General features: G+C 43.4%; 1 protein-coding gene across 4 annotated transcripts; it reads left to right on the plus strand.

Moving 5' to 3' along the window:
* The first annotated feature begins 202 nt into the window (after nucleotides 1–202).
* LOC140455455 (interferon-induced very large GTPase 1-like) lies at nucleotides 203–20,904 on the plus strand. 4 transcript variants are annotated; one of them, XM_072550331.1, is made up of 4 exons: nucleotides 203–226; nucleotides 793–1,004; nucleotides 6,497–6,715; nucleotides 15,198–20,904. In XM_072550331.1, the coding sequence occupies exon 4, from the start codon at nucleotides 15,245–15,247 to the stop codon at nucleotides 20,213–20,215; it is 4,971 nt and encodes a 1,656-aa protein (XP_072406432.1). In that variant the 5' UTR covers nucleotides 203–226; nucleotides 793–1,004; nucleotides 6,497–6,715; nucleotides 15,198–15,244; the 3' UTR covers nucleotides 20,216–20,904. The 4 variants fall into 4 exon arrangements, with proteins under 4 accessions (XP_072406432.1, XP_072406433.1, XP_072406431.1 ...); XM_072550332.1 differs by lacking the exons at nucleotides 203–226; nucleotides 793–1,004 and adding an exon at nucleotides 1,343–1,405 and having other exon boundaries at nucleotides 6,613–6,715; XM_072550330.1 differs by lacking the exons at nucleotides 203–226; nucleotides 793–1,004 and adding an exon at nucleotides 1,800–2,073.
* Nucleotides 20,905–21,880: the final 976 nt, after the last annotated feature.

A 21,880-nucleotide genomic window follows, 5' to 3' on the forward strand; every position in this document is an offset into this window, starting at 1 on the left:
CACAGCATCGTCTACTGCATTCCCTGCTCAGTATTTGCTCTCTCCCCTACACTTGGGGGTATGAAGCATAGACTGATGACCGCTTGACAGAATACTTGCACTCTGTTCACAGTGAAGGCCCTGAACATCCTGCCACATTAACACCCCACCCTGTTCCCTGGCCAACGTCTCTGTCTCAGTCACATCCTTTACAGATTTTAAGGAAGGTTGAACAGCCTACAAGGAGGTGTGACAAACCACAATTGGTCACAGAATTTAAATAAAAACAGGAAGTTCAGGGAAAACTCAGCATGTCTGGCAGCAGTTCTTAATATTTCAAGTCCAATATCACCCTTTGGAATGTGAGGTTGTGTAGGGATGGAACATGAGAACAAGGGTAGACATGCTGTTATCCTGGGAGGGATGGAGGGATGGGATAAGTGCAGAAATTCAGAAAATGGATCATACATGATTGAGGCCCCTGTCAACCACAAGCTTGGAGGAAAATTCATGGTTGAGGAAAAAGAACTAAATGACAGAGGCACCTCTGTGGAATGTGGCATCAACAGAACAGATGCAGTGGAGGTGGAGACTGGAATGGAATGGAATCCTTGCAGGAAGCAGTGTTCCGGGAAATGCAGTCGAGTTAATTATGGCAGTGGGTGGGCTTGTTATGGATATAGATGGAAAATTTCACTTCAGAAATAGAAACATAGAAGTCCACCAAAGGAAGGGAAGAGTCAGAGATGTGTGCGGAAAGAGTGAGAGAATGATGGAATCGGTTACAAAAGTAATGAAGTTTTCTAACTTCAGACAAAAGCAGGAAGCAACATCAAATATATCGTCAACGTCTCAAAGAAGGAATTTGGGTGGGGACTCAAATCGGACTGTGAAAAGGGAATGTTTCACATCACCCACAAGGAGCCAGCCAGTTGTGGCCAAACCTTTCACTTGGAGAAAGTGAGATGAATGAAAAGGGAACTTGTTCACACACAATGATCTCTGCCAGGCGAAGGAGCCTGGAGGTGGGTGACACAAATTGGGTGCATGGTCTGTCTTTACAGCTCAGATTCTATTTTGAAACAATCAATAATTAACACCGAGACAGGACACTCTTTTGAACGGGAATCAGATCAGTCACAAACACAATGATTTCCAGTAAATATTGTGAGTTCAATTTGTGACATGATCAGTTTCATTCCACAAACTGGTCAATAAACAAACCTATGATAAAGGGATTGGATTTTGGTCAGTCTGACAGTTCCAGGGGTTTGAATTAGGAACCTGGAAGCAAACAAAACAGCAGCTGCTCCTGTCAGTATTATTGGTCTTAAAAAGGAAACAGAATCTCCAGCTGAAAGAACAAAAACCGAAAGAAACGTGGATGCAGGAAATCAGAAACAAAAACCAGAGATTGCTGGTAAAGGTCAGCAAGTCTGGCAGCATCTGGGAGAGTCATCAGAGCTAATGATTCAGGACCAGGGACCCTTCCTCTGAACTAATGGTAGTGAGGAAAATATTGGTTTTTATGCAGAAGATGGGGTGGGGGAGAAGGTAAGGATTAAAAACATGTGGAGAGAGAGCCTAAAGAGAGAAACAGTTGGACAGCCAAAGGACTGTATAGCAGTCAGCTTAGGAAACTGAATATCTATAAAGAGGGACTGTTAGTGGTTAAAAATAGGTTGTGTGTAATAGCAGACCATGTGATAACAAGGCCTGGTATGTTCTCCCTGGCCTGGGGCTGGGGGAAGACATAGGAGAACCTAAAACCTGGAAATCGTTGAACTCAGTATTGAGTACAGAAGGCTGCAGGTCCCTAAGTGGATAAGGTGGTGTTGTTCTCCCAGCTTGCACTGAGCTTCACTGGAGCACTACAGCAAACCTGAGACAGATGTTGGCCAGGGAACAAGGCGGGGTGTTGTAATGGCAGGCAATTGGAAACTCAGACTCTTATTTTGCCGACAGAGCATAGGTGTTCTGCAAAGCAAGCACCCAGGCTGAACTTCATTTCCCACTCCATGCTTTATTTCCTCAGTGCAGTAGAGACCACACTGTGAACAACATATATTCTCGGCTAGTTTGAATCCAGCACAGGTAAATCGCTACTTTACCTTGAAGGTGTGTTTCGGGCCTTGGATAGTGAGAAGGGAGGAAGTAAATGGGCAGGTGTTACACCTTCTGCAGTGACAGGAGAAGGTTCCATGGGTGTGTGGAAGGCCAGTGTTGAGAGTGAAGGTGGAATGAGCCAGGGTGTCCTGGAGGGAATGGGCCTTGGGGAAGGCAGATGACAGAGAGGGGGGCAATATGTGTCTGGTGGCAAAATCTGACTGGTACTGGTGGAAATAGCAGCTAATGATCCTTTGGATGTGGTTGCTGGTGGGATGCGAGGTGACAACAAGGGGATTCTTATTGCTGTTGTTCGTCAGAAGAGATAGGGTGAGGGCCAAAGTGTGGGTCAGACTTGGCTGAGGGTCCTCTCAACCATGGTGCTGAGGAATCAGTGCTCAGTTCAGGAATTAGGTGGATATTTTGGAGGCCACCTTATCAAAGCTGGCATCGACAGAGGAACTGGGAGAATGGAACAGAATCTTTACAAGAAGCAGGATGTGAGGATGTCTAGTCAAAGTAACTGTGGGAGTCGGTTGGTTTGAGGTGGATCTTGGTGTCCAGCTTATCACCAAACATGGAAACAGAAATGTGGAAAGACGGAAAGGGAGGAGTCAGTGAAAGACCAGAGGAAGGTGAGGACATGGTGGAAATAGATAAACATTTCCAATTTTAGATGAGAGCAAGAAGCAGCACCAATAACATTACTGATATACCGGAGAAAGAGTTGTGGGTGGGGGCTGGAATAGGAACATTCCTCAAACTCCATAAGGATACAGATATAACAGGGGCCCTAATGGGTACACCTCTTCCCTGAAAAAGTGAGAGGAGTAAAAGGAGAAGTTGCTCAGGGTGAGAACAAGCTGGGCCAGGCAGAGGGGAGTGATGGTGGATGGGGACAGTACCGGCCTTTTTTCCAGGAAGAGGTGCAGATCCCTGAGACCATCCTGATGGGGGATCGGCGTGGAAAGGGGTTGCTGCATCCCATGAATGGAAATTCCAAAACTGATGTAAAGTCTGCGAAAAATCGGGGATATAAGTGGGCAGGATCTGGACAAGGGAAGAAAAAAACTCAAATCGATGTCGGAAGAGATGAGTTCAATGGGACAGGAGCAGGTATTAACTCTGGGTCTGCCAGAGCAGTTCTGTCTATGGATTTTGCAAAGGAGACAGAAGCGAGCTGTGCAGAGTTGGGAGACAATGACTTTGGAGGTAGTCGTGGGAGGTGATCACTAGATGAAATGAGATTAGTGATTGAATCATAAAATCCTTATGGAAGCAGGCCATTCAGCCCATCGAATCCACACTTATCCTCTGAAGAGCACCCAACCTAGACCAACCTGCTTGCCACATTCCTGTAACTCTGCCTTTCCCGTGGCCAATCCAACTATCCTTACATTTTGAGGGCAGATTATGCATTATGGGAGAAACCGGAGCACCCGGAGGAAACATACACAAACACAGGGAGATTGTGCTCTCTCCACACAGACAGTCACCTGAGTGTGTAACTGAAGCCGGCCCGCTAGCATTGTGAGGGAGCAGTGCTAACCACTTGGCCACTGTGCTGCCCAACTATTGTGGAGACGGTAGCCTGATGTTCCATGTCGGGGTCATGGTCCAGGGGGCATTCAGAGGGAGCTTCATAATGTTGAGATCCATGTGCCAGGCAACAACACCACCACCCTTGTTAGCAGCCTTGAATACAAAGTCAGGGCTGGATCTGAGAGCATGGAGTGCCATCAGTTCAGAGGGAGAGAGGTTGGAATGAGCAAGGGGGCTGAAAAATTGCAGCACACAATGTCACATCAACAGTTCTTGATGAACAAGTGTAGGTAATAGACAAGACAGAGGGATTTAGGGGAAAGGAAAGTGTTGGAGATGAGTGAAAGGATCTGTGCGATGGGGACAGGACTCTTGTCCAAAGAAATGGGCACGAAGTTGAGGATGACAGATGAGGAATTTAATATCATGCTCGTGTCTGAAATTCATTAAGGTAGGGACTCAGAGGGATAAAACTGAGACCTTTGCTGAATACATAACACTCAGCAGAGAGTGAAAGGTCTGGTGGGACTCATAATTTGTAATAAACTTTTTATTCAGAAGTATTGTAATTATAATGAGCTATTCTGTGCTGACATCAGTGACACAGTTTTAATCAATGGGTGGGAATCAGGAAGCTTTTTAATCAAGCCTGGCAGGAAGCAAGAGAAGTCGAGGTTAAATTGCATTTATTGTAATGCCAGAGGCCTAAAAGGTAAGACAAATTAACTCAGGGCATGGATGGATCATGGGACTGAGATATTTTCGCCATTACAGAAACATGGCTGAGGGAGGGCATGACTGACAGCTCAATGTTCCATGGTACAGACATTATCGCAGGGTTAGAGGAGAGGCAAGAAAGGAGGAGGAATTGCACTTTTGATTCAGGAGATCAGCACAGCAATGCTGACAGATGACATTCTTGAGGGTTCATCCTCTGAGTTTATATGTGTAGACCTGACAAATAAAAAGGTGGAGATCACTTTCATGGCATTGTACTGTACGCTTTCCAAAGGTCAGCAGAAGATTGAGGAGTAAATATGTAAGGGGTCTGGTGATAGCTGCAAGAGTAATAAGGTTGTAATCAATGGGAATTTTAACTTTTGCATCATTGACTGGGACTGTTATAGTTTTAAAGACTTGGATGGAGAGAAATTTGTTGAGTTCATTCAGGAAGACTTTCCCATGTTGTATGCAGATAGCCCTACTAGAGAAGGGGCAAAACTTGACCTCCTTTTGGGAAATTATACATGGCAAATGACTAAAGTGTTAGTGGGGAAGCACCTTGGGACCAATGACCATAACTCCATCAGTTTTAAATAAGTTCTGCAAAAGAATAGGTCTGGACCACAAGTTAAAGTTCTAAACTGGGCCAACTTTGATGGTCTTAGACAGGAACTTCCAAAAGTTGATAGAGGGAGGCTGTTCACAGGCAAAGGGACTGGTTAGTGGGAGGCTTTCAAAAGGGAGGTAAGGAGAGTTCAGGGCTAACATGTTCCTGGGAGAGTGAAGGGTAAGGCTGGCAGGAGTAGGGAACACCGGATGACTAGAGTTATTGAGATCCTTGTCAAGGAAAGGGAGGAGGAATATGACAGCTATAAGCAACTGAGATCAACTTATTTCCTTGAGGAGTTTAGAGGGTGCCAGAGTACACTTTAGAGAGAAATCAGGATGGTTAAAAGGAGACATGAGAGGCCTTTGGTAGATAAGGTAAGAGAGAATCCAAAGGGACTCTACAAGTACATGAGGACAAAATAGTAACGAGGGAGAGAATAGGACCTCTTAAAGATCAACAAGGTTGTCTTTGTGTGGAGCCACAAGAGATCCTCAGTATTTCCCATCAAGAAAGACATGGATGCGAGGGAACTTGGGGGATTAAACATTGATGCTTTGAAGAGAATCCACTTTACAGAAGAGGAGATGCTGTAGTTCTTAAAATGCATTAAGGTAGATAACTTCCCAGGAGCTGATAAAGTGCATCTGAGGACTTTGTGGGAAGCGAGCGAGAAAATTGTGGGGCCCTTAGCAGAGATATTTGTCACATTGACAGCCACAGGAGAAGTGCTTGACGATAGGAGTTTGACTAAATTTGTCATTATTTAAGAAAAACCACAGGGAAATGCCTGGAAACTACAGATTGGTGAGCCTAACATCTGTGGCATTAAATGTTAGGTGAAATTCTAAGAGTCAGGATCTCCAGGCATTTGGAGAGGCAAGGACTCATTTGGGATAGTCAGCATGGCTTTGTGCATAAGAAATCATGTCTCACAAGTTTGATTGAGTTTTTGAACGGGTGATCAAGGAAGTGGATGAAGGACAGAGAAGGATGGCACGGTGGCACAGTGGTTAGCACTGCTGCCTCACAGCGCCGGAGACCCGGGTTCAATTTCCGCCTCAGGCGACTGACTGTTTGGAGTTTGCACATTCTCCCCGTGTCCATGTGGGTTTCCTCCGGGTGCTCCGGTTTCCTCCCACAGTCCAAAGATGTGCCGGCCAGGTGAATTGGCCATGCTAAATTGCCCGTAGTGTTAGGTAAGGGGTAGATGTAGATGTAGGGGTATGGGTGGGTTATGCTTCGGCGGGGCGGTGTGGACTTGTTGGGCTGAAGGGCCTGTTTCCACACTGTAAGTAATCTCATCTAATCTAAAGACAGTGCAGTGGACGATGTTTCTCCACTGTGAAATTTGAGTTAAAACCAAACTTTCAGCATTTCCCAGAAACAGTTTCATTGTGGAGAACTGGAACTGAACAAGTGAAAGTGAAATGGTTTGAAACCCCAATGCTGACTTCTATACAAGGTCAGAATTTTATGATCTGGCAAAGAAAGTATCAGTGCCCACAGTAACTAATCCTTATCTATATCGGATTGCAGCTTTATTCCAGATATAAATACCTGTTAACACAAGACTTGTAGCTACTGAAACAATCAGAAACTAACTTCATCTCCCACGACGGATGAGAGTCTTCAGCAGTATTTCTGTTTTCCAGCAAGTGCCGTTGTTCCTGTATCTGAGATCTTCGTGAAAACTCTGGTCCATCCAGTCCCAATAGTGACTCCCCCAAAGCTAGAACACAGACAGTTCATGTACAGGTCAGTAAAACAGATTCATGTGGGAAAGAACCTGCAAGTGTGAGTTTAGCTGTTTGTATATATGAGTGTGAGGATGGTCTTTGACATTACTGTGAGACAGTGAGAGGGTGGCCGAATAGTGTGAAATACTATTTGGAGGTGTGTGAATGTAAAATATTTGTGAGCATGTGTACAAGCATGTGTGATTGAGATAATCACAAGGGGAAAAAAAAAAATAAAACTGGTCAATGAGACAGACTGGTCAGACTTATCTTGTATACCTCCAAGTAAAGGTTAGTACATCCAGCTCATTTCCTTTGTGACTGTCTTTTTATTGATTGATTCCTTGCTTGAGTTACACTCGTTATACTGTAACATCCATTTCTGTCTTGGGGTTGTTGTATTGTGATATCAAGTACATTGGATCAATCCACTGCTCTTCACTGACCAATGGGATTGACAGGCTTCAGTCTTCTGCTTGGGCTGTGACTTTCAATGTGTTCGACATTTTTCTACTTTCACTGTTCCAAAACAGAGTATCATCTTTCTGGTGCTGTTGGATTTTATAATGTATTCCAACTCTATTGTGTTTTGCAACTGAATGACAACATTCAGAGTCAGAAAATTCTGATCGTTTTCTTTTCACATAACAAGTGCTGTCAATGCAGGAGAAGAGATCTTACTGAAACCACTGCTGTCTCCACACATTGCAGCGATTCCCCTACAACTGGAAAACAATTTCATTTCAAGGAGACCTTTAGAACGTGAGATTATCTATTTGTGTGTCTGAGTATAAGCGGGGCTGGAGTATTATTATGAGACAGCAAAGTTGTGGATAGGTGTGACAATGGTTGTGTTAGCATTACAGTAATTCCATAAGTATTTAAAATGTCTGTGAATTTGCCACATTTGTGTTTTTAGAACTATGTCTGACTACAAAAGATGATACTGTACTGTACTTTAGGGAGGGTGAAGGCCCTGCAGTATTATTATTTGACTATTAATCCAGAGACCAAGGTAATGTCCTTGGCACCTGCAGAGCAAACAGTAGAACATGAATTCCATTCAAATCTGGAATTAAGAGACCATAAATTCATTGTCAATTGTCAGAAAACAATAATCTGGTTTGCTAATGTCCCTTAAGGAAGGGAATTGCCATCCTTACCTGGTCTGGTCTGGTCTGGTCTACATATGACTTCAGACCCACGGCAATGTGTTTGATTCTTAATGCCCTCTGGGCAATGAGAGATGGGCTATAATTGCTGACCTCGCCGGCAATGCCCTCATCCCATGAATGAATCATTTTTTAAAAATTTGCATATGTGTTCAAAATGTGTTAAGAAATTAGGAAGTTGTGCTTTGGTTATAAAGCGCATTGGTGAGACCACACCTGCTGTTCTGTGTCCAGTAGTGGTCTTGTTATTTACGAAAGAATGGAAAGAAACTGGAAGTTGTTCAGGGAAGGTTTAAAGAGTAGTATCTGGAATGGCCAGGTCACCTGATGAGGAAAGTTTGACACGTTATGTTTGTAAATGCTGGAGTTTAGATCTGTCTACAGCAGTGACTTGATTGAAACACACAAGTTGGAGTTAAGGTGGGACTTGGTCACACAGTCATGAGTGTACAGGGAGTATACTAAGGGGATGAGTGCACAGCCTTGCAGGGCAGTGGTATTGAGGATTATTGTAGAGGAGATATTGTTCCTTATTCTTACTGATTGCAGCTTGTGTGTCAGGGAGTCGAGGGTCCAGTTACAGAGTGGGGGTTGCTCAGACCTAGGTCTTGGAGTTTAGAAATGAGTTTGGTTGGTTTTGTGGTGTTGAAGACAGTTATGTTGTCAGTAAGTAGTCGTCTGATGAAGAAAGGCATCTGGATGAACTGACCCTTGTCTGTTCCAGAATTCGACATTGGACCTGTGCCACAGACCTACCCCGTGATGTGCTGTTCTTCATTCTGGGCTGCCTCAGACATATCTTCCCAGTGTCTTTTGGATGGCTAATGCTGAACTCTCTCCACTTTCCCTACCACACAGACACACCTTGGCACAATGTTCTGCCCACAAGCAACGGATATCCCCAGTGGACGGCAATCTACAAAGGTGTTGCTCCCTCTTACATCAGGGATCTGAGTGCAGAGTGTTGCATGTGGTGTCCATGCAACCAGCAACTAAGCAAATTTATCGGGTGCCACACCATGGGCAAATTCTGTGGCCTGGAGGAGATGTTTCATATTTATGTAGAGAGAGTCTAGTCCTTTTGGTTGGTTGAGGGAGCTGGTCTTAAAAGTGTAGTTCCCCCGATATTAGCCCCAGCCTCCCGATCCATGGACACCCGATGTGATACCGATGGACAAGTATACAAGTCTTCTCATGGTTTTGCTCCTGAGCCTGTTTAAGATGACCATTCGCAGCATACTGAGGAGGGGCTCATTGTTCCTGACTGTCTGCCCCATTTTCACCGTTCCATCTGAATTCAGGTGCCCCTGGAGTGGGAGCATGCAGTGTTCACTGGCACAGTGGAGGCCTCTCATGACCAATGGCACCCACAGGGATGGAGAGCATGATTAGCCTGGATAAGGATATTATGATTTAGTTCATCTTTCTTTGTTTCTGTAGTACAAGTTTCCTTTTGATCTTGAGCTTTGTATTTGTTTTGATTTAATCCATTTTGAGGGCTGTTTTATTTCCCTTTGTTTTGATTTTGGATCCCTTCAAAGAGGGTTTTTTTACTTTAGCCCCACGTTGTCCCTGTCCCATCTGCAGCCTGGCAGACAAGGCATTCAGCCCCAACACCACATGTGCACTCAAGGTGGTTCAGGCGTGTGGTGGGCATCCAGACGAACTGAGCCCTGTCTGACTGGATGTCGATATTAGTTCTGCACCATGGACCCTCGCTTGTGACAATCTGAGCCATCTCAGGGATATCCTCCTGGTGCCCCTTTCTGATAGCACAGAGGCACAATCTGTATAAGCTGATGCTGTACACTCTACCCTGTGATGTTATCAACCAGCACCCACACATACCCTGGCATAATATTCTCAGGCAGTGGAGGGTCCTCTACAAAGGGTTCCTCCCCTCTTACTTGGGGGATCAGGGGTGGAGAGTGCTGCACACGGTGGGCCCGTGTAACTGGTGAATCAGATTTACTGGGTGCCAGACCACATGCACGTTCTGTAACCTGGAGGAGATGGTGTTGCACATTTATGTTGAGAGCAACTATTTGCATATCCTTTTTGGCTTTATTTGAAGGGGCTGCTGTTAAAACTTTGGTTGCACTTCAGCCCCACACTCTTGATCTACAGGTACCTGATTCGGGGAGGGGCTGACAAGTCTACAGACCCTCCCATGCCTTTACGCCCGGGCCTGGCCAAGATGGCCATTAACAGTTGCAGACATGGTGCTGAGGAGGATCTTATCATTCCTGACCTTCTGCTTCTCTTTCACCTTTCTCTTATATCTGCACTCGGGTGTCCATGGAGCGGGAGCAGATGGTGCTCAGTGGCACAGTCACAACCTTCCAAGACTCCTCGGTGCCGCATGCTCTAGAAGATATTATCAGTCTGAATAACAATATTCTGAGTTAGTTAGTTTTATGGTTGTTTCCATTTGATTTTGAGTTTATACCTGTTTTTGATTTGTGCCCCAGGAAGTGTCCTATGGTATCAACATGCAGTTCCTATCCATGGAGAGGTACTCCCCTCCTAAATCAGGGATCTGGGGTGGACAGGGCTGCATTGTTGGTCCCGTGCAAATGGCTAACGAGTTAATTTACCGGGTGACAGACCATGGCCATAGTCTGGGCCTGGAGGGGATGGTGTTTCAGATTTACATTGAGCGTGTCCATTTGCAGTCTTTTTTCAGTTTTTGAAGGGTCTCCTGTTGAAGTCTTGTTTGCATTTCAGCCTCACACTCGTGATCTTTGGATACTTGGTGCAGGGGAGGTGTAGCAGGTCTCTGATACTATTCATGGCTGTGGTCTTGACCATGATGGAGATGAACAGGTACAGGTAGCAGGCTGAAGAGGGTCTCGTTGATACTGACTGTCTATCCCTCTCTGAGGGTGACTTCCACACTCAGGTGGAGAGGGAGCATACGGAGATCAGTGGAGCCTTTCGTTACTGATGGGTGTCACTGGAGCTGGACAATGATAGGTTAGCCTGGACAATGATATTTCAGCCTGGACAATGATATTTCAGCCTGGACAATGATATTTCAGCCTGGACAATGATAGTTTAGCCTGGACAATGATATTTCAGCCTGGACAATGATAGTTTAGCCTGGACAATGATAGTTTAGCCAGGACAATGATAGTTTAGCCTGGACAATGATATTTCAGCCTGGACAATGATAGTTTAGCAAGGACAATGATAGTTTAGCCTGAACAATGATAGTTTAGACTGGACAATGATATTTCAGCCTGGACAATGATAGTTTAGCCTGGACAATGATATTTCAGCCTGGACAATGATAGTTTAGCCTGGACAATGATAGTTTAGACTGGACAATGATATTTCAGCCTGGACAATGATAGTTCAGCCTGGACAATGATAGTTTAGCCTGGACAATGATAGTTTAGACTGGACAATGATAGTTTAGCTTGGACAATGATATTTCAGCCTGGACAATGATATTTCAGCCTGGACAATGATAGTTTAGCCTGGACAATGATATTTCAGCCTGGACAATGATAGTTTAGCCTGGACAATGATAGTTTAGACTGGACAATGATATTTCAGCCGGGACAATGATAGTTCAGCCTGGACAATGATAGTTTAGCCTGGACAGTGATAGTTCAGCCTGGACAGTGATAGTTCAGCCTGGACAATGATAGTTTAGACTGGACAATGATAGTTTAGCCTGGACAATGATAGTTTAGCCTGGACAATGATATTTCAGCCTGGACAACGATAGTTTAGCCAGGACAATGATATTTCAGCCTGGACAATGATAGTTCAGCCTGGACAATGATAGTTTAGCCTGGACAATGATATTTCAGCCTGGACAACGATAGTTTAGCCTGGACAATGATAGTTTAGCCTGGACAATGATATTTCAGCCTGGACAATAATATTTTGATTCCGTAACTTTTTTTCATTTCCATAGCATAGGTATCCATTTTGCCTTTAGAGTTTGTGCTTGTTTTTGATTTTCTGCCCTGGGAAGAGGTCTGTTTTATTTCCCTTTATTTCAGTTTTGGACCCTTTGAAAGGCCAAGGAGTCTTTATCTATTCCCTTTGATAATGGATGCCAATTTCTTGTGATTCACGTACTAGGACTCCCTTGTTCTGTCAGTTTCTAGAGTCTTTCTCCAGTTAAATAATATTTAGCTCTTTCATGTAGAATTATAGAATCATAGAAACCCTACAGTGTGGAAACAGGCCCTTCAGCAGATCAAGTCCACACTGACCCTCCAAAGAGTAACCCACCCAGACCCATTCCCCTCTCCTATTATCCTCCATTTACCCCTGAATAATGCACCTAATCTACTTATCCTCGAAAACTATGGGCAATTTAGCATGGTCAGTTCACCGAAACTGCACATCTTTGGATTATAGAAGGAAACCAGAGCACCTGGATGAAACCCACGCAGACATGGGGAGAATATGCAAACTCCACACAGACAGTCGTCTGAGACTGGAAACAAACCCCGCTGTGAGGCAGCAGTGCTCACCACTGAGCCACCCAACCGTGTGAAAACTGTGATCACAGTTTTTTTAAAAATGTCTTCGCCCTTCACAAAAGCAATGAAGCAAGGGGGGAACACAATACACAAAAAAGCCCTCAAGAACACCAGTTTGCAAAGTAATGCAAAGCCAAGAGATGTTCAAAGGAAGGGGGAGGGTAACCACAGCACAACTGTCACATTTCCCTTTCCACATTTATATATTTTGTCGAGGTTGACACAAACTCTGAAACATGTCATAACAATAGCAAATAAACCTCAGAAATTCAATTCACTGTTTTAAAACACAAGTTGTTTGCAAACACAGTCCATGTGAAAACACTACATTTTCTTACCATAATGATAAAAAATTTAAATTATTTCCTGAATAATTACAACCACATCTAATTTTGCCTGTGGGTGACACAGTGTGAAATATCCATTCTAACTAACAAAAATATCTGCAAGTTATTTCATCTTCCTTTTCTCCAGCCAATGTGCATAATCTCACATTTTCCCACACATATTCTATCTGCCACGTTTTTGCCCACTCACTTAACCTGAATATATCCTCTGTGGACTTTTTGTGTCATCCTCACTACTTACCCTCCCATCGATGCTCATGAAACTCACAAACTTGACAATAGTATCTTCAATTCCCCATCCAATTGCCGAATATATTGTAAATAATTGTGGCCCCTGCACCAATTCCAGTTGCATGCTGAGTTACACATTGCCAACATGAAAATGTTGACTTTATTCCAATGCTCTGTCTTCCATTAATTAGTCAATACTCTATCTAAACTAAGACATTATCTCCAACATCATGGGCTTTTATCAAATGGCCTAATATGAGGCACCTTCATCAAATTTGGAATTTCAAAGACCAAGTATATTACATGCTGGTTCCTCTTTACCTGTTTTGCTTGTTACTTCAAGAATTTTTTAAAAATTGTCCATCATGATGTCATCATGGATGTCTTGTTGGGCTTATACAGGATATTAGGGAGGCTTCTTCTCGAGTACCTGTACCTCTACCAATGTCATCTACTGCATTCGTTGCACCCAGTATGGTCTCCTGTACATCGGAGAGACAGGACGCCTTCTTGCGGATCTTTTCAGAGAACATCTTTATGTCACCCGCACCCACCAACCCCACCGCCCCGTTGCTGAACACTTCCACTCCCCCTCCCACTCCGATAAGGACATGCAGGTCCTGGGCCTCCTCCACTGCCAAACTATTCCCACACAATGCCTGGAGGAGGAACGCCTCATATTCTGCCTTCGGACCCTGCAACCACACCATCAACAATGTGAATTTCAACAGCTTCCTCATTTCCCCTCCCCCCACATTATCCCATTCCCAAGCCTCCAAGTCGGCACCACCCTCCAGATCCGTCCATCACTCGCTCCTTTGACCTCCCTCACCTTCATCCACCTATCACTTTTCCAGCTACCTTCCCACCAACCCACCCCTTCCAATGTATCTTTCAGCCCTGACCCACAAGCCACATTCCTGATGAAGGGCTTTTGCCCAAAACATCGATTATCTTCCTCCTCGGATGCTGCCTGATCCAGCTTTTCCAGCACTACACCCTTGACTTCTTCTGGAGTCCTGTCCAGTGCTGGTTGCCCTGTTGTAGGAAGGGTATTATTAAGCTGGAGAAGTTTCAGAAGTGATTTACCAAGACTTTACCAGGAATGGAGTGTCTGAGCATTTGGAGATGCTGGATAGGCTGGGATCTTTTCACTGGAGTGTAGGGGGTTGAAGGGTGACCTTGTAGAGGTTTTTAAAGCATGAGAGGTATAGATAAGGTGCATGATAGGAGTTCTTTCCCTAGGGTGGCAGAGGTGGGTGCAGTATTTGAGACTGAATGGCATATTTTGAAGTGACAGGAGAAAGATTTCAAAAAGTCACGAGGAATAACTGACGGAAGCTTATAATACATCATCTGCAGATCCCAAATTGGAGCCAAGTTTGTGACTGATTGCAGCAGCTCACAGAGTGGGACTGGCAGCAGTTAATAAAGCAATTCAGTGTCATGTAATGTAAAACCACATTCTGCATGTACATCAGGAAGGTAAGATCAATGGCGCCAAGGTTTCTTGCTGTCCAGGTACACTGATATCTAAGAAGCGATATGTAGAAAACAGGAGAGCAATTATTTTCTTCTTGATACAAAGAAAATAATATTGATGAAAAAACACATTTTGTCAAAGATTTTTGTCTTACAAATATGAAGACGCTTTGCATGTGAACAAATTCAAAGGGAAAACCAACATTTCTCCGACATTAAAGAAGGGTCATGATTGGTCAACAAGTGGAATCTGTACTGAAAATAACAAATGCTGGAGATCACAGTGGGTTAAGCAGCATCCATGGAGAGACAGCAAGCTCATGTTTCAAGTCTAGATGTCTCTTGGCTGTGTTGAACCCAATAATGATGATCGACAGTTAACAGCCAGGCTTTGTTAAAGTTTAAATCAGGCAGGTTAACACTGATTGGTCTTTGAGTTGGTATTCATGATTGCCTCACCTTCCTTGTATCCTTATGAATGCAGGGCCCAAACATCTTTGAAAAATTGAGACTTTGTTCTGTAATATTCAAGTTCTGTACAAGAAATGACGATAGAAAACAATATGAAAACAATAGGCAGAGTGACACCAAGGGAATTTGGGAATGAGAGTGAATTCATGAGCTGGGGGCTTTGGCCAGAGTTGGCAGGTGCAGAGTGTAAGGTGATAGGAGAACAAAGCAGTATAATTCTGTTTTTTACAGCGCTGTTTGAATTACTGGCTGAATAATGTTGAACAAATAATTTAATATGATATCTTTCTTAGTTTCAGCACAGCCAGAGCCTGATCTCTCTCTGCACCATCGGGAAGCCATGAATACTGAGGTAGAACAGATGATAACTGAATCTAACTCACAGTTCACAATAAAGCCTGTTCTGGGAGAATCCGAACACAGCACAGGATCACATAACTCAGTGGAAGGAAACAAAACCACAACTGAACAAGAACAGAATTCAGTCCAAAGAGATAATTCAGTTTCTGAAAACAATTATTGTGATACTAGTCATGGAAAATCTAATACAGGAAACAATATTCCCAAACTCCTCATGGAATTAGCATATCAAAGTAAGAAGCTGCTCCTGAGTGACATTCTCAGCGTAAATACAGAAACACTTCAAAATCAATCACCTGATTCACCTCAGGAAATACCAGGATATTTTCTCCGGAATTTAATGATGGTCCATTCCAGGGCAAGAAATTTTAATTATGAACCAACTAAGACACAAAATCAGTCAGAATCAGAAAACTTGGATTTTCTATCTCAGGATGAACACAGTGAAGGTCTATACCATCCCCTGGATATCATTGTGTCTGTTTTCCTGTGTGCTGACCCGTTCGTGCAGCAGGAGCTGATGGTAAAGATGTCTCTGTGCCAGTTTGCATTGCCACTGTTACTGCCTGCTGGCAACAAGGGCTGCACCCTCCTACTGTGGGCCCTGCGCTCCATTGTGAAGAAGTGGTGCCCACTCTCACTCCGAGATAGTGCAGGCTTTAAGGAAACAAACATGGTGACTGCCATCATTCCCATCTTTTCCTTCATTCGACTCGGTTCCTGCTCCATCTCCAAATCAATGATTCTAAATGAAGTCCTCAGCCCCTCCCAGCAACATCACAATTTCTTCATCCATCACAATATGGAGGGCGGTGATATCCCTCGCAGAATTTCTGATGGTCTTGTCGAGTTGTGCTGGTACCTGCCCAGTGGGAGTGAGGAATTGGATCTTTTTCCAGAGCCAATGACCATATTAAACCTTCGAGGTGACGGTAAAGAGTTCCACAAACAGGTTCAGATTCTGACAACCATATCTTCAGCTGTTTTTATTTGGATTGATAATGTTGACAGTGGCTCAAGCAAAACCCTGAAGTCCCTCGCCCAGTCTCCAGCGAGTACGTACATAGTGCTCACTGGGAGCAGTGTGAGCAGTGAGACTAAAGGGCATTTAAAGGAATTCATTACATCCTCAGTGTTTAAAAAGGAACAAATATTCTTTCAAGGAAAAAGAAACAATGCAGAGTTTACTAAGACACTGCACTCCACATTGAAAAAGGCCTTGGAAATAACCCATCAAAATAATATTCGGGACCCCAGCCATTTGGAGTCATTGGCAGTAACTGCAAGGGAGATGGGGATTGCAATAGATGAGGATGACGAGCTGTGTTTACAGGGTAAAGAAAAATCTGGTAACATTTATAACCTTATTAATGGAGAGACCATTAGCCAATACAAATCAAAAAACATGTCTTTTCAGGGTTTCACTTGGCAACAAGTTTCCAAAATAGAAAAAGAACAATGTCGCCTAAAACAGGGAAAGGAGAGTTCACCACAAAAATATTGGAATGACCTTGAGGAAGAGAAGAGGAAACTCCTAAAGCAGCAGCGAGAGAAAGGTATATCGGCTGATATGAAAGGTTTTATCACAGCCCTGACAGACAGGGATGAGAGGACACATTTCCTGCAGTGGATGAAATTCCGGTTGGATTCCAGATCGAGAGATACTCTCTCTGTTTTACGTGAACAGTATAAAGCTTTGTATGAGAAATCTCAGGGACAGTCAACAGAGCAGAAAGACCCTACAATCAACAAACAGTTACAGGAATTAGACCGACAGATAACTGCCAGCTCCCTTGGACTTGAACAATTCATGCGAGAAATCGGACTGATCTATGAAACACTGATAAAGCAGGAGAACCGTAATGAGGAAGAGAGAGACACAGTGCAAATATTACCCCACTTTGCTGCTGACCTGATGTTGGACGGATTCCCTCTGGAGCTCATTGATGGAGATGTTTCCAACATCCCTTTACAGTGGGTCACTGATGTACTGAAGGCAGTTGAAGCCAGGATTGGCAGAGAGACCCATGTGTTTGTGCTGACGGTGCTGGGTGTGCAGAGCACAGGCAAGTCCACACTTCTCAACACCATGTTTGGTTTGCAGTTTGCTGTGAGCAGTGGGCGCTGTACCCGTGGGGCCTTCATGCAGCTCATTAAGATTACAGGAGATCTACAGATGGAGCTGGGCTGTGGGTATATCATGGTGATCGACACTGAGGGGCTGAAAGCACCAGAACTGTCAGACATTGACGGCAGCTATGAACATGACAATGAGCTCGCCACCCTGGTGATCGGGTTAAGTGATGTCACCTTGATAAATATGGCCATGGAGAACTCCACCGAGATGAAGGACGTGCTGCAGATAGTGGTCCATGCATTTATACGAATGAGAGAAGTGGGGAAAAGGCCAGTTTGTTACTTTGTTCACCAGAACGTGAGTGACGTGGCTGCTCATGATCAGAATATCAGAGGCTGCAAACATCTGCTGGAACAGCTGGATGTGATGACACAGGCAGCAGCTAAAATGGAAAAACGAGATGGACAGTTCAGCAAATTCTCCGATGTGTTAGAGTATGATCCGATGGAGAATAACTGGAATATCCCAGGCCTGTGGCACGGGAATCCACCCATGGCAGCTGTTAATACCAGCTACAGCCACAAGGTGTTTGAGCTGAAGAAAAGGCTTTTTCAGAATCTGAAAGAGAAGAGAAGTAAAGGGAGACTGTCGACCATCTCTGAGTTTATCGAATGGACTAAATCCCTGTGGAACGCAGTGAAATATGAGAATTTCATCTTCAGTTTCCGGAACAGTCTGGTAGCCGAAGCTTATAAAGAACTCTCTGTCACATACACCGACCTGGAGTGGGAACTGAGGAAAGAGATACACTCCTTCCTACAAAAGGCACAGAACAGAATCTTTAATACAAAACAGGATCCAGAAAGGGAAGCTCAAAGTTTGAAAAGTGAACAGATTGCATTGCTCAATGATCAGAAAGAAAATGCTCTCCGAAAATTAGAGGAATATTATTCCACCGACAATAACTCAAACCTTGTCGAAAAATACAGGGAGGATTTTGTCGGAAGCATCAATTCTCTGATCATTGAACGTGGGATGTACATGGACAGAAAGTGTAATGAAGCAGTGCAAAGAAAGAGAGCTTTGCAGAAGGTGAATGAGATTAAGGAACAATATCAGAGTCAGATTGAAGAACAGGTCAATAATCTCCTACAGCAGTGCAGACAGGAAAACAGGGAAATGGATGAAACACAACTGGAGAGCGCGTTTGAGAAAATGTGGCAAGAGACAATTTCAATGTTTAACTATTCACCACCACCAAAAGCCAATATAATGAAGGACATGGAACAAAGTCTACAGCAGAACATGCCTGCGAATACCAAACTCCTCAACGAGCAACTTAGCAAGAAAACCCTGTGTCAACTGAGTGATGTAAAACTCCAAGTAAATGACAGCCATATTCAGAAATGTGGTTGGAAATATGTTACTAAAATGAAGGATCTTATTCTTGGTAATAAAGATAAACAAAGAGCCCAGGAGCTGTGTGCTCAGTGGGTGAGGGAGTGTAAACAGTTTGTGAATCAGACAGTGAACCAGGAACAGGATTATGATTCTAATCATTGCAGAGAACTCCTGAGAGTCATTGATGGGAAAATCCAGACACACCAGGATCAGAGATTCACTTTTACTCAACAATTCAGTGTGGATTTTAAACTTCATATCTGTGGATTTGCCATTAAAAAATATGAAGAAGTGCAGGAAAACTTCCTGAAGAAACACAATCCTGTGGAGCAGTTACAAAAGGAGAAAGCAGCTTACTGCCAAAGCTTTAAGGATACCTACCAGGAGAAAGATCAAACTAAACGGAGAGCAGAACTGTTCTGTGAAAATTGCCTGATTCCAGCCATAATCCAAGCTGTGGAGAACAAACTGGGATCGAATATTGCTCATCACATGAGGTACAACTGCAAGGGAGGGAAATTCATGTACCGGAAAAACTTCCAAGTGGCTCTGATGCTTCACTTGAAGGAGAGAGATACTTTTGAAGAATATTACCGATATATAAAACACACCATGTCATTCGAAAAAGATTGGCTGAAAGAACAAGTTGTCCTTTATTGTACAGCCACAGATGATGAACATGTTCCTCTGCTGTGCTCTCAAGCACTCAATATTCTGTCTGGGGTTATCACCTGGGTAAGGGGAACTCTGAAAGATATAACACCTCCAAATAATGAGCAATCAGTTACTGGGATCATTCAGACATTTCGGGCAAAACTGGGGGATGAGATACAGATTCCACAAGAGACACTGGGGTCTGTTACTTTTCAGTCTGAAAAGATTAACGCTCAGAACTTCAAACAAGAAATTGAAAGCTTTATCAGTACTAATGATCTGAACGAAAGGGTTAAAGATTGGGGGAAGGATATTGCTGGGAAAATCTCTGCACTCCCCACAGATCCATCCAGTGAATTGTATGCAATGTTATGTGGCTGTGGGGAGCAGTGTCCCTTCTGTGGGGTCCTGTGTGATTGTACAAGCAGGGAGCACTCACAGCACAGCACTGAATATCACCGGAGCGAAGGGCTGAATGGATGCCGTTACATCACTACTGAGATATTGGTGTCAGAGAATTGTACAACAAGTGTTGCAGGTGATAGCAGCTTTCAAAATAAAGACACGGATGGAAATTTCTTTCCTTACAAAAACTACAGGGATCTCAATGATCAGTATAGTCGCTGGAATATTCTGCCTGATACCAGCATTGAAACATCAGCCTTTTGGAAATGGGTTTTCTACAAATACAACACTGAATTTGCTGATAAATACTCAGCAAAACCAGCAGACAGCATTTCTAGTTGGAATATATCTTGGGAACAAGTTGAAAAAGACATTGAAGATAAATACAAATTAACAGTTAGTGAGTTAAAATAGCTTGCTAACTTCAAAAGCACAGAGCCTGAGAAGCCCCTTTTCCTCTTTGCCCCCATCCATACCATCCCACTTACTCTCGGAAGCTGTCTGCCTCTTCCTCTTCGCTCCCCCCCCCCCCGTTATGATACTTATCTCCAGAAATCTGCCAGCCCCACTTCCCACCTTCATTCCAAAGTGCTTTATTGGTATCTCTTCAGCTCACACCCTGTCCTACCGGAAGGTCATGGAGTGGCAGAGACAGCAGCTCTGAGAAATTTCCAGCCGATTTACCAGGTTTGAAAGAGTTTCTAAAGATGCAACTGATGGTTAGCAGGTGGAAAAAGTAACCCATTCCCACATGTGAATAATTGACCAGAAAATTAAATTTGGGGTAATTGTTTCTTCACCTTTGCGTAATTTCTACAATGCCTACAAACCAGAGTGAGGCAGGCATCTGATTGGGTCTCCTGCTTTATTGCCAGGCAGGAAGTTGAAACTCCTCTTCTTAATGTCACTAAAAGGATCTCATCTGAAAAGGGAAGCTGCCTTTCTGTTCTTCCAGGTATCTGTCATGAATTCACCTGATATTCTGTTTTGAACTGTCTCTTTGAAAGTCAAATAAGACTGTCATTGCTGAATCATTGTAACTGATGTCACAACAATATGGATTATTCAGAATAAAGGGGTAATTGTAACAGGTTTCTAATTCTGTGAAGCAGAAATAATAAACATGTTATTAACAAACACGATTATTCCTTTAGGTTTTGGTGTTTTATTATTATCAATACTTTCCTTAAATAATTAAATAACAGATGACAAATTTGTTGTTGTTTCCTATCAATTATTAGAGAAAATATGATTCCTGGCAATATTATCCCAATAGAATATTAAAATTTTCATCCAAACAATACCAATTAAGATGGTATTCTGAAATTCTTCACTGGTGATAGTTTGAAATTGTATCCAAACAATCTGTATTCTGCTCTACAGTTTTGAATGTAATTGAATTTCCTATAAAGATATTCCTCAATTCAAATAGTCAAACTTTTTTCATGAAATATAAACTTTAATCAGCTATCACCTCCTTGTCAATAAAACAAATGATTTAATCCAGCTTAGTGTTGCCTTTAATAAAAAATAAATAGTTGGACTAATCTGTGTAGAAAGTAACTGAGTAGAGGATAGATTTCTATATATTATCTGTTAAGGGCTTGACCTGTTTTAATGAAATATTTTCCTCATATCCCTTAATGATATCTCCTCATCCAATGTTTTTAAAGCTCAGTTGGAGAATCTTTTGAACAGTAAATGAATTAAGGGATATAGTGAGAGGGTGGGGAAGTGGAGCCGAGGCCAGGGAAAGATCAGCCACGATCTTATTGAAGGGTGGAGCAGGCTCAAAGGGCCAGATGGCCGACTCCTACTCCTAAGGCAAAAGTGAGGACTACAGATACTGGAGATCAGAGTCGAGAGTGTGGTGCTGGAAAAGCACAGCAGGTCAGGCAGCATGCAAGGAGCAGGAATATCGACATTTTGGGCAAAAGCCCTTCATCAGGAATCCATATCTCATCCCTACCCTGCTACGGTATCTATACATCAGAGGCTGTCTGTAAATGTTTCATACCTTATATTTGCGGAGACATGATGCCAATGTTTTTCATTTCGCACTCATCAGAACAAATGTAA

The sequence above is a fragment of the Chiloscyllium punctatum genome, chromosome 30 (genome assembly GCF_047496795.1).
Source record: "Chiloscyllium punctatum isolate Juve2018m chromosome 30, sChiPun1.3, whole genome shotgun sequence".
In the NCBI taxonomy this organism is placed as follows: Eukaryota; Metazoa; Chordata; class Chondrichthyes; order Orectolobiformes; family Hemiscylliidae; genus Chiloscyllium; species Chiloscyllium punctatum.